Source organism: Chanodichthys erythropterus, chromosome 10 (assembly GCF_024489055.1).
Source record: "Chanodichthys erythropterus isolate Z2021 chromosome 10, ASM2448905v1, whole genome shotgun sequence".
NCBI lineage: Eukaryota > Metazoa > Chordata > Actinopteri > Cypriniformes > Xenocyprididae > Chanodichthys > Chanodichthys erythropterus.
Window position 1 is genome coordinate 19,368,007 of NC_090230.1, and position 26,715 is coordinate 19,394,721.

Consider the following 26,715-nt stretch of genomic DNA (forward strand, 5'->3'; position numbering starts at 1 on the left):
TATAGAAAGAAAGAAAGACAAATTTAAGAAAAATATGTATTTATCTATTACATTAGTGAATTAAGTTAAAAAACTAAAAAAATATATATATGTGAAAAAAAGGATATTACTATAATAAGCAAACGAAATTCAAACACGAATTTTAAGATTTTTTTATTTTTTTATCATATTATTTTTTATTATGGAAGTGTATCACAGACATATAAGTACATATAAATAAAATGTATTTATTTGTTTATGGTTTCTCATCTTTGCACTTGTTGCGAAGAAATCATGCGACACTGGCCCGGCGTCACTTCCTAATCGGAGGGGCGGGGCATCGTGAGGAGGCGTGGTGTTTGCCGGCGTTGCGTCATCTTCGTTGCGAAGCGAACAGTCTGGAAGGGCGTATCGACTTTGCCGGTATAATTCATATCAAAACAGTGTTACAGTCGGTTATAACGGCTGCTCGGGGAGTTCACACGCATTAAAACATGATCAGGAACGGAAGCCATGAGGTTGAGGAGGAGGTTAAAGGAGAGTCGAGCTCCTCCAGCCACAGCCCGGAGAAGAGGAAGCGGGTGATCAGGGTATGGTGTGACGGCTGGTAAGAGACATCACACTCACACGGTGATGAAAACAAAGTGCTTATGTATCTCTACATTGTCTTATAATGTTAGAATTCAACATAAGTAGTTGTATAGTTGCGCAGAGATGAGTTTACCATGGTATTGTTAAATTACCACCAAAAAGTACCATGTTTTTCGAGTCTTGGAGTACAAAAAGTACCTTATCAACACCATAGTATAGTTGTAGTATCACATGGTGTTACTGTTGTCATTTGAAAATATACAGTGGTACTAAAATACATGCCATGTCCTACCATGGTACTTTTCTTGCATGATACTTAACGATTATAGTATTATCACAGTACATGTGAAATAAACATAATAGTACCATAGTATAGTGGTGTCAGAGATGGCAATGTCAAGGTGCTATGATGTTTTCCATTGCACTGAATGATTGCCATATTTATGTACTGTGGTATTTATAAGGTACAGCATGGTATACTATGGTTTCATGTCCAAAACATGGTATTATCATGGTAAATGTCCAAAAAAAACCCAAAAAAAACTTGGTATTATTACCATGGTTTCTTTTTAAAGTTGCTTTACAGCATAATTGAACTCTGTTTGCATCATTGAATTATTATTTTCCTGTTCATCCCTGTAAAGCTGCTTTGAAAAATCTGTATTGTATAAAGTGTTTTATAAATAAAGGTGACATGACTGTTTTTTTTTGTTTTGTTTTTAATCTGTATTTTCGTGTCCAAAGATCTAGTACATAATACCATGGTATGATTTGTTGGTGTAGCAAATAGGCATGAGTAATGATAAATTGATATTTCTTAATTAGAAAGTATGTGGAATAACTGGTTTATTACTAATGGTTAGTTACCTTTGGCAGCAGGTTAGTATGGCAGTACAGCAAGGTTTTTATTATTAACTAAAACTAAAACTATTGAAAATAATTTTCGGTTATTGAAAATAATAATACATATTAGATGGAAAACTTAATTTCATTTATTTCAGTTAGTTTAAGTATTAAAATTTACTAAAATTATGAAAATATACATATAAATGCTAATTCCAAATCTTGAAAAAGTACTGTAATAGTATATAAATAATACTAAAATAACTTGTATTGGTTCAAAAGTGTTCAGGTCATGTGATTTCTGAGAATGATTACATACGGGAACTATAGAAGTGATATTACCTGTTTCTCAATCCTACAGTACTTGTTTATAAAATGTAAATGCAAACAAACTTCTGAGTCGCATTATTATTGCAATTCCATTTGGTGACACTAGAGGCTCAGAAATGAGACACTTGACATTTAAAGACCATATATTCCTCCTATAACTAATGTAGCGTTCCTTTATGAGTGATGAAACTGATGTTATAAATAACACAGTGTAAAGTGTGGTGCTCAACAAGGAATCATGGGAATTGGAATTGGAGATTATGTCCTCATGTAATCCCATCGGCCCATGTAATGATATTACTGGGGGAATAGGGCTTGTCCTGGTTAGATAACCCATCCGTCTCTTGTTACTGCTGTACTTGCTGTTATAAAAGCAGTTATTTATTACATCACCTGTGCGCTTTCTGTCTTTGTATGCGGGTCATGTTATCTTGACCCTCATTAACTGTGTATTTAAAGTCCACATCTGTCTCCACAGCTATGACATGGTGCACTACGGTCACTCTAACCAATTACGACAGGCCAAAGCAATGGGAGATTATCTTGTAGTCGGAGTACATACAGACGGTATGCTTCACACTTCATATTTCAGATCAGTGCTTTGTCGTTTACATAAAGTCACCTATTGAGGAAATGATCAAATATTTTCCCTCTCATGTTCAGAGGAAATAGCCAAGCACAAAGGTCCTCCGGTCTTCACGCAGGCCGAGCGTTATAAAATGATACGGGCCATAAAGTGGGTGGATGAGATTGTGGAAGGGGCGCCGTACGTCACCACACTGGAGACGCTGGACAAGTACAACTGTGATTTCTGTGTGCACGGAGGTGAGGGGATCCTTTAGATATTTACAGACGCCCTTTCTAGTGATCCATAATCCTTTTAATATCTTTTAAGCTGCCGTATTTTACATTTTTGTGGAATTTTATCCCTTGGAATGCACTTGTTTTGCACCAAAATGGTAGTAATTTAGTTTTTTATAATCATTTTCATCCTCTTTGATTCTTAGAATTGAACAGCCTATTTTTGCTACATTCCTTTTTAAAGAGCTCTGTATGTAAATGATGTTACGATTGAACCTTTTCGCACATAAAACATGATGTAGGTCATGTTGAAGTTTATCAGGGTGGCCCTAATTAACCCTTTAAGCAAAAAAGGGTTCAAAATAGGTATCATTTTAAAGCTTAGAAACTCAGCTTTTTAACACTTTTGACAGGAATATAATGAGTGCTGAGTCGTCCCTCTAAACCAGACCTCTAAACTACCTAGCTACGAAAAAATTAATAATCATATTTTTCAAAACTCCTGCCTTGATCAACACAGAATAGGTGTCATTTGAAAGCTTAGAGGCTGAACTTTACAATGAATGTCAATGCCAATTTGATTAACTCCTAAGTAGTGCTGAGTTATTTGCTGATAAATAATAAAAAAAAATCCGTAATTTATAAAATACTTCTTTGTACTATGTACTACAATGTGTCAAAACATCATACAGCTCAGATAGTCATGTGTCATATGTCATTTGAAAGGTTTTGGGGAGTAGAATACAACAAGCAGAATTGTTTTTGGGCTTTGACTGAATGTGAGCGAGTTTTTGTATGTGAAGCCCCGCAAGACCCATCTGTAAATAACATACGGATGCAGCATTTATGTCACGTTTGCGCTCGTAACTTAATGAAACATGCCCTGATTGTGGAAAATGGCATTATATACAGCAGATTCTCACGATTAAAATGAGTCCAAAATCATAATCCAAAGCATTGATCATGAGATATTCCTCATGGAGGAATGGGTTTGATTCTAAAAATGTCCATTAGGGGGCATCAAGGGCTAAACAAAAAGGCTGCCTTAGTTCCAAATGCTGTAACGTTTGATTACTTTATACTATCACCAAAAAAATTGATCAAGATGCAGCTCACATATAGTTTCCTCCTACCTTATTTCCTTCTTGGGTTATTGCATGTCAAATAAGAAAGATATGTAAAATTACAATAAAAAATTATAGATTTTTGTTTTGTCTTTTATCAGCAGTTTCTCAGCATGAGAATGTCCAAATTAAATCAAATTTTGTTCTTTCTATCAAACGATAGCTACGTTTTGACTCTCCTTGCTATAGATTTAGAGTTATGAATAGTTTTGTGTGCGTCACTCCTTCAGTGCTTAAAGGGCTAATGAGTAGGCATAATGTGTATATATATTATGTTAATTTAATAATAACAACATCATGGCATATTAATATATAATATTAACATATGCGGCCATATGTTTATGTGCTAATGTTGCCGTGATGTCATAATCATGATGATTTCTAAACAACAAGTTTTTTGCACTTTATTTAAGTAAATGATCTTGGTGTTTAAAGACCTTTTCACACTAAGAACGATAACTGTAATGATAACTATATTAGCGTCCACACCAACGTGCGATATTGTTCTGTTTATTATAAGAGCCCTACAGTTTTGTTGTCTGCCACTTTAAATGCTTGTCATTCATTAGCTGGAAAAAAAACACTCTGAAAGTAATTCCAATGCTATGACGCCTCTATGACGTCTCTATTCTCAAAGAATTATTAAAACTTTGTAGTTATAGTACCATCCTTGGTGAAAAACAGGCCTTAAGTGTGTAATTTTCATGTATTTTGCTAGATGACATCACATTGACTGTGGACGGGAAGGATACCTATGACGAGGTGAAGAGAATGGGCCGATACAGGTAAAGTCTAATGGTCCTCGGACGTACACCTGTGGCACACCACTGAATTTTGACCCAAGGGTGGGTGTACCAGTTGCTATATGTGTTGTTTTCCATCAACAGGGAATGTAAACGCACACAGGGAGTGTCTACGACAGACCTAGTGGGTCGTATGCTCCTGTTAACCAAAGCACACCACAGTAACATTGTGCGTATAATTTATCATTTATTTATGCGTCTTGTTAAGCATTATGTAAAGACTTTCTGTCAGTCCCTAATTCATATTCCCCCCTCTCTCAGGATAACACAGCCTACCAGCTCCACACGGATAACTTTGGGAAGGTGAGCAGATCTGCAAATATTCAGATATAATATATTTAATAATATATAATCGCATCTTTTTTAATGTTTTCATAATTTTTCCGCTTCTGAAACATATAAATATTGTACATTTATATTATCATAGCTCACATATCATAATCCAGTCAAATCCTGATGGATAAAAATCAAGTCTTCTACATTTTTTCGTAAATGTCACATATTATAAAAGTTTACTTTATATGTAGTTTATGAATAAAAAAAAAATAATATACATTGTTAATTTAAAGGTGCCCTAGAACCAGTTTTTACAAGATGTAATATAAGTCTAAGGTGTCCCCTGAATGTGTCTGTGAAATTTCAGCTCAGAATACCCCATAGATTTTTTTACTTAATTTTTTTAACTGCCTATTTTGGGGCATCATTAACTATGCACCGATTCAGGCTGCGGCCCCTTTAAATCGCACGCTCCCTGCCTCCTTTGTCTAATGCATTGATCATGGGCTGGCATATGCAAATATTGGGGGCGTACATATTAATGATCCAGACTGTTACGAAACAGTCTGTGTTATGTTGAGATTCACCTGTTCTTCGGAGTTCTTTTATACAAATGAGATTAGATATAAGAAGGAGGAAACAATGGAGTTTGAGACTCACTGTATGTCATTTCCATGTACTGAACTCTTGTTATTCAACTATGCCAAGGTAAATTAAATTTTTGATTCTAGGGCACCTTTAAATAATTCCTTGGATTTGCAAATGCAAAATGTTTTTTGTTTATCTGTTCTTCTTAGGGTCCTAAAGGGCACAGCCCTTGGACTGGTGTCTCTCAGTTCCTGCAGACTTCTCAGAAGATCATCCAGTTCGCCTCAGGAAAAGAACCGCAGCCAGGAGACACCATCATATATGTGGCCGGAGCTTTCGACCTCTTCCGTATCCTTTTAAAATCCACATGTCACTCCACACTTACCTCCGGAAGACATCCAGAAAGTTGGAAAAGTCATGAAAAATTCAGTTTAAAGTTTTTAAGCAGAATTTGGGGAAAGTGATTAAGGGAACTCTGGTTGTATATTTTGTTTATTGGCCTTGACTGTCTTGCCCATATAGACATTGGTCATGTGGATTTCCTCGAAACTGTTCACAAACAAGCAGAGAAACCTTACGTCATTGTCGGACTGCACTTTGACCAGGTGCGTTTCATAAAAACATGCACACCCACAAGATTTTACAGACCTCTCCACCATCATTGTGCTTGCTGAAAGGGCAAAATCTGATGTAGAAAGCTGTTTTTAATTTTTGGTGATAAATTTTGATTGGATTGTGAACCAGGAAAGGGGAAGTTCAAACTCACAACCCTGGCATGATCACACACAAACCTGTTTTACATCATTTTTGAACTTCATGGTCTCTGGTGGAATGTGTTTCGGTTCTCTAAAATGCAAAATACCATACACATTAGAGTTATGGTTACTACAGTAAAACTGCTAATTATTACTAGAAAACAGAAATGAATTAAAAATTATAATTGTTTATAGTTTTGAAAATTCTAAAATACTATTGGTTAGTACTTGCTCAGTATTAGCAGTGTCGGTCTGTAATTGTGTCTGTAACTTATGTGTGAAATATAGCAGTTGTGATATGCAATAATTTTAATGTTTAGTAATTGTTATTATTATTAAGTGTATTCATATTATTGATTTGTAGGAAGTGAACCGCTACAAAGGGAAGAACTACCCCATCATGAATATTCATGAGAGAACTTTGAGTGTGCTGGCTTGCAGAGTGAGTGCATAATTTAACATCTCCTCCAATCATCTCTCTGCTTTTCACATCAAGGAATGCATAACTTACCACCTCCATTAATATATTATTGGTCTGCATAAATTACTGACTCATCCAGTCAGTTCTCTGGATTGTGCAGAATTTACTGTCTCCAATCTCGTTTTATTATGTTGTTTTTGTATTCGACACTCTTGTTTAAGAACAATGGGCCACTGTGTTTAGAGAGAGGGAGTGATATTACAAAAAAAAAAGAGAGCGAGAGAGTGTAGGGGGAAGAAACTACGCAGAAACATTAAGAAACATCTCAAGGTCAAAAGGACAAATAGCACAAGCAATAAAAAATGTTTATGAGATGCCCATTAAAAATCATGCACCTTGTGCTAATCCAAACCATATCCTAGTTTACAAACCCTCTCAATCATCCACAGCGAACATGCTATCTTGGATCAGGCACATAACAGCATACCTAAAGCATGACGTCGTTTTCCGACAGAACCCATATTGAGCTGCTGGTATCAGTAACATGCAGTGAAACTCCAGACCTCCCTCACACTGTGATAGCAATGCAAACCACACGTGCGTGCCTTTCTGAAGACTGTCCCAGTGGATGAAAGGAGGATTCGTTCGGCTTTAGGGATTTTAGAAATTCTGTTGATTTGGGCAATTTTAGGATGTTTGAACTGAGCACTTTAAACTTAAGGAACAATAGAACTGTAGAGCTTACAGAGAGAGGAACATGATGAACTTGAACTCTGAGAATGTAAAACATTTATAACTTAAATAGAACCTGGAGAACTTTCAGAACTTAGAACTCGGAAAACTAGAACTGGATACCTTTGTGAATTTGGAGAACCCCGAGAACATAAAGGGTTAGTTTGCCCAAAAATGAAAATTCTGTCATTAATGACTCACCCTCATGTCGTTCCAAACTTGTAAGACTTTCGTTCATCTTCGAAACACAAATGAAGATCTTTTTGATGAAATCTGAGAGCTTTCTGTCCCTCCATTGACGCCATTGAAATTTTGATGCTTCAAAAAGTGGATAAAGACATTGTAAAATTATTCCATATGAATTGAGTGGTTTAGTCCAAATTTTCTGAAGTGACGTTTTATGATGAACACATTTTATTTAAGCTTTTACTCACATGTAAACATTGATCAGTGAACATAAACAGAAGCTCAACCAAACCTGAATGATGCGCGAGAACAAAACTCTTGTGGAAGCTCAAATGTGCTGCGTAACACGAGAATCAACCTGAATGGTTCTCACACATCAAGCGAACATGCTTGAGCTTCTGTTTACCAGATCTTATGTGTGCGTTGATGAATGTTTATATGTGAATAAAAGACTAAATTAAATCAGTTCATAATATAAAGCGATTGAGTCTCTTCAGAAAATTTGGACTAAACCACTCAATTCAAATGGATTAGTTTTACGATCTCTTTTTGAACTTTTTGAAGCGTCAAAGTTTCAGTTGCTTAGGCTATCTATGGATGGACAGAGAGCTCTCAGATTTCATCAAAAAGATCTTCATTTATGCTCTGAAGATGAACAAAACTCTTATGGGTTTGGAACGACATGAGGGTGAGTAAATTAATGACAGAATTTTCATTTCAAAACCTAAAGAAATACAAAACAAACAAAGAAAATCCCACACACTATCAAAACCTAAAGAAATGAAAAGTTAGAGAATGTAGAAGCTAGACGATGTAGAACTGGAACTTAAAGAATGTACAACTTAAAGAAATTAGAACTAGAATGCAAAACTGAGGGAACTTCTAACTATAGAACTGTGGAAATTTGTGAGCTTGGAGAACTTAAAACTTAGAGAATGTAGAACTTAAGCAGTGTAGAACTTTAGAACTTTGAGAACTCTGAGAACTTAAATCCTGAAGACATTATAACTTAGAGGACTTGGATGACTTAAAGGGTTAGTTCACACAAAAATGAAAATTCTGTCATTTATTACTCACCCTCACATTCGTAAGACCTTTGTTCATCTTCAGAACACAAATTAAGATATTTTAGTTGAAATCCGATGGCTCAGTGAAGCCTCCATAGGGAGCAATGGACACTTCCTCTCTCAAGATCCATAAAGGTACTAAAAAACATTTAAATCGGTTCACGTGAGTACAGTGGTTCAATAATAATATTATAAAGTGACAAGAATATTTTTGGTGCGTCAAAAAAAAACAAAATAAGGACTTATTTAGTGATGGCAGATTTCAAAACAATGCTTCAGGAAGCATCGGAGCACAAATGAATCAGTGTGTCAAATCTGCTTTTCGGAGCGCCCAAGTCACGTGATTTCAGCACGTGACTTGGGCGCTCCGATGTCCGCTTCAGCACAGATCGGTTTGACACACGATCTGAATCATGATTCGACACACTGATTCATTTATGCTCCGAAGCTTCCTGAAGCAGCGTTTTGAAATCGGCCATCACAAAGTGGTTATTTTGTTTTTTTTTGGTGCACCAAAAATATTCTCGTCGCTTTATAATATCAATATTGAACCACTGTACTCACATGAACTGATTTAAATATGTTTTTTAGTACATTTATGGATCTTGAGAGAGGAAATGTCATTGCTCCCTGTGGAGGCCTTACTGAGCCATCAGATTTCAACTAAAATATCTTAATTTGTGTTCTGAAGATAAATAAAGGTCTTACGGGTGTGGAACGGCACGAGGGTGAGTAATAAATTACAGAATTTTCATTTTTGGGTGAACTAACCCTTTAAATTAGAACTATAAAACTGGACAGTTTTTAGAAAGTACAACCTAAAGCAATTACAACTTAAAGAATGTGGAACCTAGACAGTTTAGAACTTTATATTCTAGAAGAATTTACTGTAGAACTTAGTGTTTTGTATATACTTGTTGATTTAGGCTGTAAATAACTGTCTTGTGATTCTCTTATCTTCAGTATGTGTCAGAGGTTGTGATCGGGGCTCCGTACGCAGTAGGAAAAGATCTTCTGGATCACTTTAAGGTACAGTATTAAAGTGGTGCAACTTTACATTGTTCATTCATTGTGATGAATAAGAAACTACTTTCAATGTAAGCCCCTTTCAGACACAATAACACAATAAAAGGCTTTGAGTGTGAAGAGAACGAGCTTTATGTGATTCACACAGTACTGTACTGAGGCATAAAGCTGTGTGTGTGTTGAGTACAGCTCTGGGACAGCAGCCAAACTCAGAGGCTTTAGTGACAGACCACTATTTCAGCAATTCTGTGTTGTTGTTGTCCGGGAACAATCTAGAGACTTACTGCTCTCCTCTTTAACCAGAAACCCTCAGACAGTTACAGAGAGTTAAACCGTGCATTATAGTTTAACTTTAGAGAACTCAACAGAGAGCTTGGGGCATTTTTCTAAAAATACAAAGGGTGCAAGATATAATGGTTCGATTTATAGGACCTTTTTTGCTTATTAAAAGTCTTTGTAAATTATATATGTTGGTTAATTGCTATGAATTTTTAGATCGGTGCATGTAATAAAGTGTATTTCTATATTTATTTATTTTTTAATATTAGTGAAAATGTTTTAATTTAAAATCTTATATTTTATTAAATGTACTTAGAAATTTGGTACTGAAATTTGTGAATATCCTCTTAATTTTAATTTTTTTTTTTTTTAGTTTTTAAGGGTTTTTTTTTTTCATTATTTTCCAGCACTAAACATATCTATATTTTCTTTTCTACATTAAGATATTTTGAAACCTGACTTTAACCAGTTTTAATTACAATTTTTAACATGTAGGTAAAAGAGTAATGCTTTACTTATCGTTTCTTAATGTTTTAAGCAAATAAAATCCTTTTTTCATTTTCATTAAAGTTCCCTATTTTTTCATTCTTTTTTTCAGTGCCAATTTTTTTAAACAAATTTCTAAACTTTTTGTTTTTACATTAAAATATTTTAGTACCTGACTTTAAAATTTTAGATATAATCATAATGCTGTACTTATCGTTTTTTAAAAATGTATTAAGCAAATATGTTTTTTGTTTTTTTCTCCAGTTTCTGTTTCATTTTTGAACACTGTTTGTTCTGATTTATATATCTGATAACTATCTGATAATCTGAAAGTGTCTCAGTATCTCTACAAAGCAGAATCTGCATTCATTTATATTTAGCTGACTGTTTGTGTGTCTGGCTGTAGGTGGATCTGGTGTGTCACGGGAAGACAGAAGTGTTTCCCGACACAGACGGGACAGACCCTTACGATGTGAGTAAAGTTTTCAAATATGCATCTCTGAATGATCTTCTCTTCCATAAATACTGTTTTTAACCTGTTTCTCTCTTCTCAGGAGCCGAAGAAGAGAGGTATTTTCCGCGTCCTAGACAGCGGCAGCGATCTGACCACCGACGACATCGTGCAGAGAATCATTGAGAACAGGTGTGAAGGATAACACGAGCAAAATGTGAAAACGGCGCTCACTTGAAGTGTTAACGAAAGTATGCAAATGCCAGTCTCTCTTTTTGTCCGGTAGATTGCAGTTTGAGGCCAGGAACCAGAAGAAGGAAGCTAAAGAGATGGCTGTGTTCGAGGCTCTGAAACATAAAGATGATTCGCTGAAGACCGTGGCGGCTCTCGCGAAGAATTGACCGAGCTATCCAAACCAAACAAATCAAGGGCTTCGACGTAGAACTAAAATGACCCCCCGGACTGTTAGAAAACACGTGGAGGAACACGGACTTGTTTTTATATGTTGTACGACTCTTGTTTGACGACAAAAACACTTTGTTGTGCGCGGAGAGTTTTAATGGTACCTGTTAAACGGGTTGAGAACTTTCTCTCTGAATGGGAGGAGCACAGAGAAACGTTCAGCAAATACGTTTGCGTCATTTTATCAGAAGATTATAAATTTTAAATTGGTGATCCATCCGCACATACTGTATCTGTAGATGAGCAGAGAAATGCTTTGTGAAGGAACATTTCATGTTGACTTCGTTAGTATGCAAATCAGCGGTTAGTATGTGTAAGCTTAATTTTTTTTTATTTTAATTTTTTAATTTTGTGTTTTATGTGTGGGTAAATCTCATGGAAACATCCAGGTCACATTTACCACCAAAAAAAAAAAAAAAAAAAATAGAAATTATATTTTGCATTAAAACAAACAAAACCTGGTTTAGGATTATTAAATGTTTTTGCATTGTGACATTATTTTTATCATTTAAATTAATTTCCATCCATATTCTAATTACCATAATGCATCTGAATGTTTTGTTTTATTATTTTATTTTAATTTGTTTGCACATTATTTGCAGTATTGATTCTTATTAGATTATCATATAAAAACAAAATACTGTAATACAATTATAATTATTTTTTAATGTAGATAAGTGTAAATTTAAGGATTTACTACCATATATATACATACTTCATATATATATATTATGTGTGTGTGTATATACAGTTATGGTAATGAGATTTTGTAAATGGGCTAATGGAAAAATTCTTATCAAAATAATCTCCAGCAAAAAATCTTATTGTTCCTAATATGTATGTGTGAATATATGTATATATATAGGTAAAATGTGATCTGGGCATGTTTTGACAGGTTTTACCCTGGTATCTTTTATTCTAGTGGTGCTGTTGTAGTTTTCCCATCTTATCACAACTGGAAGTTTGATAGGTGTGTTGTGAAAAAAGTTCAGAACTGAAGTTTTGTCAAATATCGTTTCATGCACTGTCCACAGTCACATATCTGCCATTTTTACTGTCTCTTTTACTCCGACCTCAGGTGATTGTTAGATGTCAGGACGCTGTGATATTCAAAATTCACTGCTGGTTTAACATCACACTTTAATTCATTTTAATGTGCAACATAAATATGCTTCATCTTTTTTATGCAGTTTTGTCACCAGTTTCTGTTTTTAGCTAGTTTCAAAGCACCTTGTTTTTAACATTTCCTCTACATTTATAGTGAAAAACACTAATTTAAAGTCTCTACATTACAGATGTGAGCAGAAATGTTGAGTGACCAATTCTGAATGTACCATCAGATGCTGATGAATGTTGATAGTGTGTTATTGTCTTCAGACAATCATTTAATTTATTTGATTTCATCCCATCATAAACCGTAAACCATCAAAACACAATTAATTGCAAAGAAAATTGCAATTTTCACAATAATAAAAAAAAAACGTTTCAATGTATCAACAGTGAAATCTGTTCAGTTTTTAGAGAAATATAGCTTGGAATTTTTTGTTTTCCAAATGAATATTTATTGATAAATTTATGTAATTTTTGTACATAAATATAATATGAAGTACAAGCATAATGTACTGAATTTTACAGCAGGTTAGGCTGAATTTGTGTGGTCATTGGCTGGTGATTAAAAAAATCAAACTGTTAAGAAAGCGTCATAGATCAATAAACTATATTTTATGTAATTAACCCTTACATTTTATTTAAAATGGAATATTGTATTTTATTGTTTATACTTTTTTTTTTTATTTGTTAATTTTAATGTTTTCAAATAATTTCCTTTTTTTTACTTTATTTTATTTGATAGAGTTTTATTAATGATGCATAAATTTATTACTTTAATTTGATATGTAATTTCAGGGACTGCAGCTCTTTCGCACAGCGCTTGCCTTGGACAAAACCCATCTCAGGTGACAAAGTTCCACAAACATCACGTCACTTCCTTCCTAAAGAACACGGACACCCCCCAGAAATCAAAAAGAGACGCTCTGTAGGCGACATATCCCATTTATCTTACCCGTAATGAGCAGGTAGTGTAGTGTTGTGGATTAGGAGTGTTTGCGCGGCGTCTGACAGTGTTGAACTCTCACAATGATCCCGCACGAGCGCTCAGTCTGAAGAAACTAACCGGGAACAGGCGAATTTGAAACTTTTTTTCCTCTTTCTTCCTGTCCGATCGTGTCTGTTCCAGTTTCTCTTTGTAAAACAGATTTGGAGTTAGATTCCTCCAAAACACGCGCAATTGACGGCAACTTTGGTGTCATTTTACGCGTTAACCGGGACTTTGGATAAGAGCGCGCGGGATCTCGCCGGTATGTTTTTACGCGACTTTAAACGTTCCTCTTCGGTTCCATCCGTGGTCATGGGATTTCAGCTGGATCTTTAGCTCTGTGGGAAAGACATGAGCTCTGGATATGGGTCTGTGTCTGGGCTCAGAGGTGACAGAGGAGGGAAAGAAGGCGAAGATCCACAGCTCGCAGATAGACCGAGATCTGTACGAGTACGCCAAGAGAGAGATGAACGTGGTGAAGATCCTCATGCTGGGTACGACAGCTCTCATTCTGATGTTTGTTCATCTGCCCTTTGTTTTTAGTTAAAAAAACACGGATTTTGATGTTTACACAGGCCTGCTTGAACGTTAGAATTTTGGGTATTCTAGTTTACTAAACTGTGGGTTTGAACTCCAGGTCTTGGTTGGTAATTGCAAATTTATGGGTTCAAGCTTAAAAAAAAATGGTTGGAACTAAAAGATTGTTGGTTGAAATGTTAGATCAGTTAAACATTTGTTGGTTCAAACCAGACATATGGTCTGATATCTGAAAGATGGGAGGTTCAAACCTCAGATACTAGTGATTGAAGCTCGGATCTGTGCTTTAAAATGAACATTTGCGGGTTGGGGCAAAACATCATCTTTGGGAACAACAATAGTTGTGTTATTCAATCTAGTTCTTCAGTTATCCAAAAGACCCTAGGCTAGGGGTTGGCAGTATGAATGTCAGTAATTTTGTATCACTGACTATATTGATATTCTTTGACTAAAATTCAATGGAAGTTATGTAAGAAAACATTAGTACTAGGTTACAAAATGATATTTAATGCCTATAAATAGATATTACAGCTCAGCTTGCAAAAATAAAGACTATTTCATCTATGTCAAACTTTGTTGGGCTGAATACAGAGCACTTCGGTAAAGTTGGTTTTATATTCGCACATTCGGACTTCTGATAAATTCAGACTTTCCAATAAATGTGCAATAAATTAATGTTTGTGAATTTTAAGCAGCGACATGATATTGACAACCAACGATTGTGAACTTACAACATTTTTTAACAGTCGATCAAAATAGGCAAGTATTGTTTTAAAGGCATATTTACTTGTGAATGTCCACTGAATGTCCAATGTAGTGTGATTAACAAGGCTATTGAATACGGATGTCCGAATGTGCGAATATAAAACCAACTTTACCCAAGTATACAGAGCCTTGTGGTACTCTGAACTCAAAATGTTACTTGGATTTGTGCTTTAAATTGAACATTTCTGGGTTGAAATCTGTAAGGTTATATGTTCAAAGCCCAGATCCGAGTTTAAATCGACAGATTGTAGGTTCAAACCCTATATCTGGTCAGGTACTGTAACTGAATAGATGTTTAAACCTCAAATCTGGGCTCATCTAAAAAGGCTGTAGGCTCAAACTAAACTTAACTTCAAAAGGGTTGATTCATGAACTGTCATGGTTGTAACTTTGAACAAGACACTTAATCATGGAATGTTCATGTAATGTTTCTTTGGGTACTTTTTTTGGATGTAGGTGCTGCAGAAAGTGGGAAAAGTACTCTGGTCAAACAGATGAAGATTATCCACAGTCATGGATTCACCAAACAAGAACTTTTAAGTTTTAAGGTAAGAAGTTTTGTGTTTTGTTTTTACACCAACGGTGTATGAGGGTTATTGTTCAATAGTTGTTCTGTACTTACTATAATTTGTCAGTTTGCTTTGTATTTCCTCCGCCATCTGGGAAATCAAGCGCCTGTGTGTGTGTGTGTTTGGGGAATATTAAAAGTTTAAGGGGTCGTTGGTTCAACTGTGAAACAAGACCTCAGTTGAACGGAAGACTGGATCTTGCCTCAGCATGTTTTGTTTTTGTTCTGTTAGGAAGAGAAAAAGGAAGGGGGAAGGAAATGCATGGAAACATGACACACAAAAAAACGTTTGTGAAGTTAAAATCCTTAAATTGTCAACTTCCGTGCACATTTTCTTTATCCACATATTTCTTTCCGTTTCATCTGTTTGACAGATGGTCCTTTAAAGTCAACCATCTCATCGCTCACCTTTTTTGACCTGTCACTCACAAGTGTTACCATGGCAACAATGTGAAGCTACACACTGGCTCCTTTAGACTGACCTGCGGTCTACGTATGCCATGGGAAAAGAGCGGACACTGATTGGCTCATTCGACGTAAATCACAGACAGATGTGGTCTCAACATTCTTATCGGCCATGGTATTGCTAAAACCACAGTTTTTGACTGTCACTTTGGGGCAAAACATCATCTTTGGGAACAACAATAGTTGTTATTCAATCTAGTTCTTCAGTTTTCCAAAAGACCCTAGGCTAGGGGTTGGCAGTAATTTTATATAACTGTATATATAACTATATTGTTATTCTTTGCCTAAAATGTAATGGAAATTATGTCAAAAAAACATTAGTGCTAGGTTACAAAAGGAAATTGTATGGCTTTATTCTAAAATAAAGCCTTTATTTCATATATGTCAAACTTTGCTGGGCCGAATACAGAGCCTTGAGGTACTCAAAATGTTACTTAAACATGTCTCGTCTGCATTTACTACAAAATTAGGCTATTGTATGACATCCTTTATCTTGTGAGTGACAGGTTAAAGAGGTTTGTTGACTTTAGAGGAAGTGCACACTGGCTGTTGAATGCACAGAAAACACTTAAAGGGTTTGTTCACCCAAAAATGATGAAAAAATAATGTCATTTATTACTCACCCTCATGTCGATCCACACCCGTAAGACCTTCATTAATCTTCGAAACACAAATTAAGATATTTTGATGAAATCCGATGGCTCCGTGAGGCCTGCATAGCCAGCAATGGTACTTCCTCTCTCAAGATCCATAAAGGTACTAAAAACATATTTAAATCAGTTCATGTGAGTTCAGTAGTTCTATCTTAATATTATAAAGCGACCAAGAATATTTTTTGTGCGCAAAAAACAAACAAAATTAGGACTTTTTAACAATATCTAGTGATTGTGATTTCAAAACACTGCTTCGGAGCGTTGTGAATCTTTTGAGTCGAATCGGTGATTCAGATCCCGTATCAAACTGCCAAACTGCTGAAATCACGTGACTTTGGCGCTCCGAACCACTGATTTGATTCGTAAAGCTCTGAAGCTTCATGAAGCAGTGTTTTGAAATCGGCCATCACTAGATATTGTTAAAAAAAACCCTATTTTGTTTTTTTTGGTGCACAAAAAATATTCTCGTCACTTTATAATATTAAGGTAGAACCACTAAACTCACATGAACTGATTTTAGTACCTTTATGGACCTTGAGAGAGGAAATATCATTGCTTTTAATCAAAAATATCTTAATTTGTGTTCCGAAGATGAATGAAGGTCTTACGGATGTAGAACGACATGAGGGTGAGTAATAAATTACATTATTTTCATTTTTGGGTGAACTAACCCTTTAACATTTTTTTTCTTTTAGAACGTCTTTGAGAAAATGCTACCTTACTAATAAATTCCCTCAGTATTTCATTCCTTCGCAGTTAATAAAAGCAGCTTTGATCCTTTGGAATTCGGGAATTTGTCCATCCAATATTTGTGCGCAGATGCTTATCAAGCTAACGGAGCATTAGCGCACATGTTTCTAGTCAGATCTTTCTCCAGTTGTTTTATAAATCAGCTGATCAACGAACTGTCTGTAGTGCCAGGTGCAGATCCCCATGTGAGCTAAACAGAGACTATGTGTACCATGTTCTCTTCATTAAACCTTCCCTCAGGGTCTGTTTGTGTTACTGACACTTTTCTGTGAGCTTGAAATAGATTGATGTGCTGAGAATGTGCAAATGGTGTTTTGAAGCACCTCAGGGAATACTTCAAAACCCCAATAACCACGCATTATTTCCAGCCAAACGCAAAGGGATTGGTCAGGATGGTTAACTATTTGACTAGTCATCAAGTAACCACCTTTTGTTTTGTTTTGTTGTTTTTTTTTAGTGGCAGGGGGATGAATTTCAGAATGTATTAGCATACTAACAAACTCTAGTGAATACAATAGTAGTTGCCTGGAAGAAAAAAGTATGTTTTGTTAGTGGCAGATTGTTGTTGTGTGATGCGGTTTTATTGGCCTTTGTTAGCTGATATGACAACGTTGACCATCAAACAATGGAAAACCATGAGCAAACCCTTTGAATAAACACTCACCCCAACACACACGCCCTTTTTGTTATTGAATCATCGTCCGTGCTATCTTTCACCAGCAGGACTTCCATTATCTTTAAACAAAACAAAAAGTGTTGGAATGTGGGTAGAATGACGCAATATTGTGTCATGCAACTTGGGCCTTTATAAAAACATTGGAAAATTATTTTGTGTCTGTATGCGAATTTTAATTTCCACTAGTTATTAACACTTAAAGACAGTCTTTAGAAATGTACTTGAAAAGCTTTCCAAAATGTAAAAGGAACTTGTTTCATATAATGACACTTTAGCTGTTGACATGATGTGGATTGAGTTTCATGTGCATTCTAAACTGAAATCACTCCTTTAGGGCTTTTTGTTGAAAAATTGAAGTTCGGAGATTGAAAACTGTCTACTTATTGTGAGGTGGTAATGTAGCAGATAATTTATCAAACATTTTACTTTGTTTGTATGTGAAATAGAAGGGTTTTACTAACTTTATCCCATATAAATTTGGTAAAATTGCTAGTTATTTCCTGTAACATTGATTAGTTCTGTAATTGGACACTAAATGACATCAAGTGTAAAGTATGTGACCCAACAGCAATCTCTAGATTTGATTAATGTTAAGTTAGCCATGTCACTGCATAGTTTGCAGTCAGTCACTGTGGTATAAATCTGACTGCAGGAACAATGTTTGTACTTTGCAGCACTCTAATTAATTAATGATTGAACCCAACAGCAGTTTACATCTGTTTGCAGAAAGGGAAGAATAAAACAGTTAGGACCCATAATAGCATTAGGCTGACTTCTCCTATTGTTCTACAGATAAAATAAACATTGCCCTAAGCTAAAGGATGTCATACAATAGCCTAATTTTGCATTAAACACAGACGAGCTGACTTTTTGAGTCACGTCTTAAGTTCGGGATACCTCAAGGCTCTGTGTTTGTCCCAGCAAAGTTTGATGTAGACCAAATGAAAATCTTCATTTTTAAAAGCCAATCTGCCAGTCTTTTGGTTAACTGAAGAACTGGATTGAATAACATAACCATTGTTGTTTGATGTAGACCAAATGAAAGTCTTCATTTTTAAAAGCCATCTGTATTTTTTTTTTTATGCTGACCTCTCCCATGCCTGTGTTTTTCTCTTAAAATGTATGTGGCCAGTCACAGGGTTCTGTGTAATGTTCAAAAGTCCATTTCCTGCTTCACCAGTTTTTGTTGGACTGTTTCATAAAGGGTCACGCTTTTGCTCACACATGCATACGTTTGTACAGACCCGTAATTATGGCTAGTTTCACATTGTACACAAGCTTGCAGACACAGTCTGTAATCAGACTGGCCTTGGTTGACTTGGACATAGTGTCGCGCAAGGGCGGACTGTTGACTGTCAGAGAGAGGTTAGGGAAGGGTGTGGTGACCTGTGGTGTGTGTGATTCATAAATGAAAGGGAAAATGTGACGTGTTACAGGTAAAAACTGGGACTTGTCCTGACCTGAATGTCTTTTTCTTAATCTTTTCTTTCTTCAACTCCTATATATTAAACTGTCACTGTGGTCTTGAACCACACTGCAGTCTCCCCAACCCATAGAAAGTCAAGTCGTCTTTCCTGTTTCCTTATTTTTATTTCTCACTCTACACCTGTCTCTCCATTTCTAATTGATCTCCTTCTCCAAAGCAGCTACTCCTCCTTAAAGTCGACATGATGAAAGTATTTACTTGTTCCTTACCTTATTTTCATATTAACCAAAAGCCAATAGTAAATGGAGTAAATTCATTTTAAAATAATACATGTTACAATAATAATAGAAAATAATGATTGATTTGAAAAAGGAGCATTACTGCCTAGTAAAAAAAAATAAAACGTCTACTTTTCAATCAACCAAAATTACGTCTTAACCTCTTTTTGTGTTGAATATCCTATTATGGATTGGTAGGATTTTTTAAAAGAAGTCTCTTCTGCTCACCAAGGTTGCATTTATTTATAACAAAAATATAGTAAAAACAGTTAAATATTATTACCATTTGCAGTAACTGTTTTCTATGTAAATGTATTTTAAAATGTAATTTATTCCTGTGATGTAAAGCTGAATTTTCAGCATCAATACTCCAGTGTTCAGTGTCACATGATCCTTCAGAAATCATTCTAATGCTGATTTGCTGCTCAAGAAACATTTCTTACATATAAAAAGTGTGGAAACTGATACTTTTTTTTTCAGGATTCTTTGATTTGTAAAGTTTTGAAATAATGTTAATGTCTTTACTGTCACTTTAGATGCATCCTTGCTAAATAAAAGTATTAATTACTTACTGACCCCAAACTTTTGAACAGTAGTGTATATTGTCAAACATTAATAAAGATTACATGTATATCAGATGTTCACACATATACACACAATAGAGCTATTAGTGTTACATTACGTGTTTTATCTCTGGTGACCCGTTTTATGGCAAGACTTCACAGAACTCGCAGCTGGGTTTCATGCTTTCATTTCCTTCACCTCCCTCTGACTCTGTTTCTTTGATGAAGTGGCAAGTTCTCATGTTCCAAACGTGACATCAAGGAGTAATGGGAGACTTTGGAGTGCCGTTGCCGGTGGTTTTGAATTTGGGCTTGACACAAATGTAGTTATTGTAGAATGTGTTGTTTTTTTTCTCAAGATTCTGTTAAGCTGCTCATGCCTGGAATTTTAGGAAGTTCTAACTTCAGGATTTTACATGGCCAGAGATTTAGAGATTTGTTGTTCTATGTTGCTTAAAAGTTCTAGAACTCAAAAGGTCTGTATATTCTTTAAAATAAATAGTGGGTTCTAGAATTCCAGTAGATTAACAAAAAATTAACATTCTATAGTCATTTGCTCATCAGTCACCAAGCTTCAAGGAACACACACACAAAAAAGATCTTTTCAAGATTATATAAACTGCTTTTTTTCCATAGTAAAAGTATATTGTGACAAGAGACTTTTAAGCTTAAAAAAAAAACATCCTAAAATTGTTAAACCACATATATACGGAAGAGGATTAGGACCAAGCAATAATAAAAAAATAAAACCATCTTGAGATTAAAGTTTTTAAATTCCGAGAAAAAAGTTGAGATAAAATGTTGAGAACAAATTCGTTAAATTATGAGAAGTCGTTAAATTATGATTTTTTTTTTCTCTAAATTTAACGACTTTTTTTCTTGTCATTTTTTTCTCTAAATTTAACAACTTTAATCTCGAGATGGTTTTATTTTTGTATTATTGCTTGGCCCTAATCCTCTTCCGTACATGTATAATGATTTTTATACTGTAAAAACTGTATATTCTCTCCGTTAACCCTAACCCTAAACCTACCATCACGGAAGTTTTCACATTTTTACAATATTTTTTATATATATATATATATATATATATATATATATATATATACCATCACAGAAACCATCACAGATATATATATATATAAATAAAATATATGCGCGGTTCAGGTATTCCCTACATTATGGGGACAAAATTTTGAGGTCCCCATGAGGGGAATATATCATCTTATGTGATGTTATTTGAAAATGTAAAAATGTGAAAACTTTTACGTGATGGTAGGTTTAGGGGTAGGGTTAGGGTTAACGGATAGAATATACAGTTTTTACAGTATAAAAATCATTATATATATACACCTCTGGTTAGATGCTTTGCACTTATCCCTTTCCACAAGAATAGTTTCATAGTTCTCAAGTGTGTGATTCACTCTTGAACTTTACCTCCTGTGTTGCTCTAGTGCACTTTGTGTGTGTTTGCAACAACAGGAAATCAATAAAAGTGCATCATATCCAAACCACAGAACGTTGGGCCCGCGCCCCCTTCATGAACACAGAAAGGCTTTTCGGCATTCGCTCTTCCCTGGAATGCTCTGCGCCTCTGATCTACGGTCCAGCAAACAAAAGCTGTTCAATAAAAGGCAGGAATGCGTTTGCTTTGGCCAGAGAGTTGGGGGCGGTAAAAGGGGAAGCATTTGAGCTCAACAGGACTGGATGGGCAGCTGAAAGTGTGAAAAGAGGAAGGCTTGAGTGCCGCACACGTGTACTGATTTTAGGGTTTTATAGTGTCATTTACCATATTTCCCTTCTTAAAAGACACTTCTGGTCTTACTGTGCACAATTTTTCATATTAATAAAGAACATATGTAATATGTATGTATGTAATATGTATATATATTGTGTGTGTGTGTGTGTTCAAAATGTATCATTATATAATATTTACGTTTTAATATTTAAGTTGCGTTGGTATTTATTTACACATTTGTACATGCAGTAATACATTTAATATTTATATAAATGTTGCATTATGTATGTAAAATAGTTAATGTGTAATTTTGTGAGTATTAGAAATAAATTATGGCTAAAACTGTACATCATTCCCATCTCTGTCAATTCTTCTCACCAAAAAGAAATGATCGACATTTCATAATTTATACCTGCACTTATTGCATTGAGTTGCAGCCGAGCGTTAGATCATCACGCAGCAGTGTCTGTCAGCTATAATGGCGCCCTGGTGAAGCCACTTCCTGTCACTCAGGTGGACGTGAAGACAAAGACAGAAATTAATAAAGCAGAAATTAATTCAGGAAATGTCCCAGTGACAGGAAGTGGATGTGTTTGGTTAGATGCACACACAAAGCGACTTGTTTCTGTCACAGATCAATTAAAAAGAGTTCTTGGGTAATGCTTTCATTTTTGGAAGTTATTTGCATTTGAAGGGACAAAGACACCGGACACCTGCCGATCACTAGAGAAAGAACTCAAAACTAGTAAGAATGGATAGAATATAAATATCTTGTTTTGTTCTTATATAAATCATCTCTTTTCATATATCTACTGTTCCAGCCTGCAGTGTTGGATAACCTCCTGACCTCTATGAAGTTTGTCCTCCATGGAATGGGTGTCCTTCGAATCAACCTCGCCAACAGCAAGAACAAGGTCTGCGCTCGTCTCTTTCCATTCTACTGTTGATCAATATGTATGTGTATTTTTGTAATTCATTTATATAATGTAATTTAAATATGAGAATTTTTTTTTGTAATTATATAATTAATCATTTATTATCAAAAATAATAATAATAAATTATGTCTTAATTATGTACCGACATCTATATACAAGTCTAAACATGCATCTAGTGACCCAAAGTTAGCAAAGATGTCAGTGCCCCAATGTAACTGGTATTCAGACTTTGTGTCCACGGTAAAGAAACATTGTTTCTGTTTTATTGTTTGCAGTACTTACAGGGTCCACTAGGTGTCAGCATCTTTTCAGAACTAGGGATGCGAGTGCAAATATACAGTCCAAACCAACCAACCTGTCAGTCATTCAGTGGTGTGTTATTAGAATCCTCCCTCGGCTCTGGTGTGTTCCAGACGTGTGTCTCAAACAGTCATTATCTTGTTCCAGATGCACCCAATGAGGGTCGTCTGCTTTGATTATTAAATATGACTGTGGTGTAGGGTGGGCTTCATCAGGTCATGTGATAAGCACTGTATTGTAATTAGACAAATCAGGCCAATTGTTCTTTAGTAACAGTGCTAGAGATGTGCGTATGTGTTGGGTCACGCAAGCAGACCTTTGTTCTAGTTGTTTAAATGTTATAGTTTATGCTTATAAACCCTTGTTCCAATCCTTAACTTTAAATTTCCTTACTTAGCCAACCCCTAACTAGGTATAGATCACAAAGGGTTGACTAGTCATTCAAAATCTGACTAATTGAGCCACTAGGTGGCTAGTTTTCAGCTAACAACATGCTAAGCTTTGACGGTTTGTGCTAAATAACATTTTAAGTTCTTAAAATTGAGAAAAGATCTTGAAAAATTCTTCCCCAGACATACAAATGATGTATTTATCCATGTTTGATATTTCCCCAGGTCCATGCTCACTCCGTTCTCTCGTGTGGCCGTTGTTTTGACGAAGACCAGATGCTGTTCCCCTTCATAGGCCACGCCCTCTGCTGTTTGTGGGCGGACCAGGGGGTGCGGTCGGCAGCAGTGCGTGGATACGAGTATGAACTCAATGACTCGGCACTATAGTGAGTAATACTTCTTTAATTAGGTTAACTAGCTACCATCGCTAATTAGGCATTAGCGATGGTGTGCAATTGCTCAGCTTGTTTTTTACTATGAGTTGATATTAGGATAATCTAATATTAGACTAGATATCCTAGAATATATTCTTAGAGGCTTGTCGTTCAAGTGCCTGATGTTTGGCTGTGATTTATAGACCTTATGTAGCCCCGCCCCTTTTCAGCACTGCGCTCAAAGACATAATTCTAAAGATGGCCGCATAAGGTCTATAACTTTGTGATGTTGCGCAAGATTCGATACTAAAAATGGTCAAAGAAAATTAATTTTATATACGTTTTCAAAATTTTGAAAATTTTCAACTCTGAGTAAAACACTTTTTACTCAGCCGTCCAATCACAGTGGAGGAGGGGCAGGACAAATACCAACTGAACTAAATACTCAAGTGAGAAAAACACTGCGCCGTCGAAGTGCTGTCAGTCGCCCACAACTAGGTGTTTTCAAAAGAGTCCTTGGCGTTCTAGCTGGCTAAACATGCTTTGGTGGACACATGGCCTTAACCTCCGTTGTTTGCTCCGTTTTTTTGTTGTTGTTTTTTTTTTTCAGGTAGCCTCCATAGACTACCTCAGAGATTACGTGTTTTTGTGGGCAAAACCTGGAAGCGAGCTAGCATTTTAAGACATCCGGTTCCATCGCCCTAAAGTCTATGGGGTTTTTGAACAGGTTTTTGTTAAATCACCTGAATTATGGTCTGTGGTTAACAAAGCCTCTAAATATTTTCATGTTTTGATCTATGACATAAAACACACCAGTTATATCCCACTTGTGACTTTTTAAACCTTTATTGTGTCTTAAAAACGGCGGTTGCTAAAAGGGACTGCTTCCTTTGGCGGGGACTTTAGATGTCATCATAACAAACAGGACATTTGGACAGCATTTCTCAATCAGTGAGCATGTTTTTAAATAAAATTGTTTTTTTAATAAAGTTTGAGGACGCTTGGTGGTGACGACGTTGATCCGCGACCATGGTGTGCTGTAGTCCGTTTATAGCCTGCTGTTAGCCTTTTATATCTGACCAATTTATTTAGGCTTCAAAATCTATAAATGTTGTGTTAACTTGTAAAGATTATCTTGATAGACAAAACGTGTGAGTGTCATAACCCTTTGTTAAACACAGAGCTTATTTTCTGCAAATTCAAAAAGTCTATGGGAAAAATGCATTGGCTTTCGATCGAGGGAACCCGTGCGCTGCTAACTTCCGGGTTGGCCTACAAAACATATCATCCCTGAGGTACCCTATTGTGATTTTTCAGTGATTTCATTTTTTAGCCTTCAGTGTTTTGGTGGTTAAGAAAGCTCTCTGGACTAGCTAGTTAAGCTAACACAATAACGCATTAAGCTTTTGATGAGGCCTTGAGCAAAGAGGTTACAGACCATGAGACCGGAATGGGTCCTCCTAAACGCTTAGCATCTCATTTGAATACATTTAACCATGCTCAAATAGGCCAATCATAATCCGTAAAAAGTCATGAATGTTTTATTCTAATCTAATTGGTCATTTGACACGGGTGCTGACCCCTAAATCTTTCTCTTTTTCGGTAAACATTCCATGTGCGGTGAGGAAATTTACAGACCTTTTATGTAAAACGATTCGTTGAAATTGTCTTATATTATTTTTCTGAATGCGTTAAAGATCGTGAGCACAGATTACGTCATTCATGGTCACTTATTGACAAGCTTTTATCTCCTGAAGACTTAATCCTGAAAGTTCAATCATTATTCAGTGATTTATTGATTTCCTAGCACTTTTGCACAGGTTTCCCAGTGCTCCCTGATACAGTTTCCGTAGGCTTCATGGGGGTGTATTGGAACTGATGTGCGACTGCCACTCTTGAGCCGTAATGGCCGCTGATCTGTGCCTCGATCCGACACTCCCACTGTGAATAATGGCTGATTAGTGGGATCACAATACAGTGAATTGTGTAATTACGTATGTGTGTGTGACAGCAAACTAAAACACCAGGAGGCTGATTATTTAAATGAAACAGAGAGGGTCACCCATGTCGCAGACGTGTGTTGTATGCCACAGCGAATGAACCTCAAACGCAGCAGCGAGGTGTGTGTGTGTGTGTAGCTCATGAACGGCAATTAGAAAACAGTCAAAGCTCAAAGTCAACAGCTTTTGCCAGTTGATGTATATATAACCTGCAATGCTTTCTGGGATGTCACACAATGGAGGTTTGACATGATAGCTTGTCTCTTTGATTAGCACGCAGGACACCTAGAGAACATTGGGAAGAATGAGAAAAAGATGGTTGTGGTTGTGGTATGTTGTTGAAGTTACCCATACCGAATGTGTTTGACATCAAAACCCACACAAGCCTCTACTGAATTCTGCTGAATTCCCACACATGTGCACATAAGTATGTACTTATCCGTGGTTTAGGAAAAGTGATTCCAAAAAGTGAATTTAAAGTAATAATTATATTAAGTTATTCATTTCATTTTATTATTCATTTTATTATTAGTAGTAGTTCTATTAGTAGTAGTGTTAGAGTGTGTGTATGTGTGTGAGAGAAAAATTGACTGACAGGTACTGATGCCCCCTGTTGGCCCATGGGGCCAAGGGGCACCTTCAGACGCTTCAGTTAATAATACGGAGTCAATAACACGCTTGTCACCGGGAGCAACTACATTACTATCACCATGACAGTTACGGCACTTATGTATTTGAGTTGTGGTTTGCAGAGTGTTTAAAATGGACACACACACACACACATAACACAATGACGAATTACTTTAAAAAGTATTCAAATTTAACATAATTTTAGAATAAGCATCAACATTTCAGTGAATTAAATGTAGCGTAGCTCAGTTTTCTGCACAGATATTCACTAAAATACTGTTCTTCTGTGTCGTACTGTAGCTCTCGCTCTCCAGGTTTAAAAATCTTTCCTCCCAAGCTGTCATGTCACACCTGCAGGGCTCCATCACCCAT

The 26,715-nt window shown here is 35.9% G+C and overlaps 2 protein-coding genes across 2 annotated transcripts in view; both read left to right on the top strand.

Annotated features, from left to right (window-relative positions):
- The first annotated feature begins 344 nt into the window (after window positions 1–344).
- pcyt2 (phosphate cytidylyltransferase 2, ethanolamine) lies at window positions 345–12,910 on the top strand. The gene is made up of 13 exons (XM_067396404.1): window positions 345–586; window positions 2,222–2,310; window positions 2,407–2,568; window positions 4,387–4,453; window positions 4,556–4,640; window positions 4,733–4,774; window positions 5,545–5,683; window positions 5,858–5,940; window positions 6,455–6,532; window positions 9,460–9,525; window positions 10,694–10,759; window positions 10,842–10,930; window positions 11,025–12,910. The coding sequence occupies exons 1-13, from the start codon at window positions 474–476 to the stop codon at window positions 11,137–11,139; spliced, it is 1,194 nt and encodes a 397-aa protein (XP_067252505.1). The 5' UTR covers window positions 345–473; the 3' UTR covers window positions 11,140–12,910.
- Window positions 12,911–13,046: 136 nt separating this feature from the next.
- The window catches only part of gnav1 (guanine nucleotide binding protein (G protein) alpha v1), a 35,779-nt gene continuing 22,110 nt past the window's right edge, over window positions 13,047–26,715 (top strand). Inside the window, exons 1-4 of the mRNA XM_067396405.1 lie at window positions 13,047–13,789; window positions 15,054–15,145; window positions 22,536–22,628; window positions 23,565–23,725. Coding sequence (XP_067252506.1) covers window positions 13,660–13,789; window positions 15,054–15,145; window positions 22,536–22,628; window positions 23,565–23,725 — 476 coding nt within the window. The 5' untranslated portion in view covers window positions 13,047–13,659. The remainder of the gene's footprint in view (window positions 13,790–15,053; window positions 15,146–22,535; window positions 22,629–23,564; window positions 23,726–26,715) is intronic.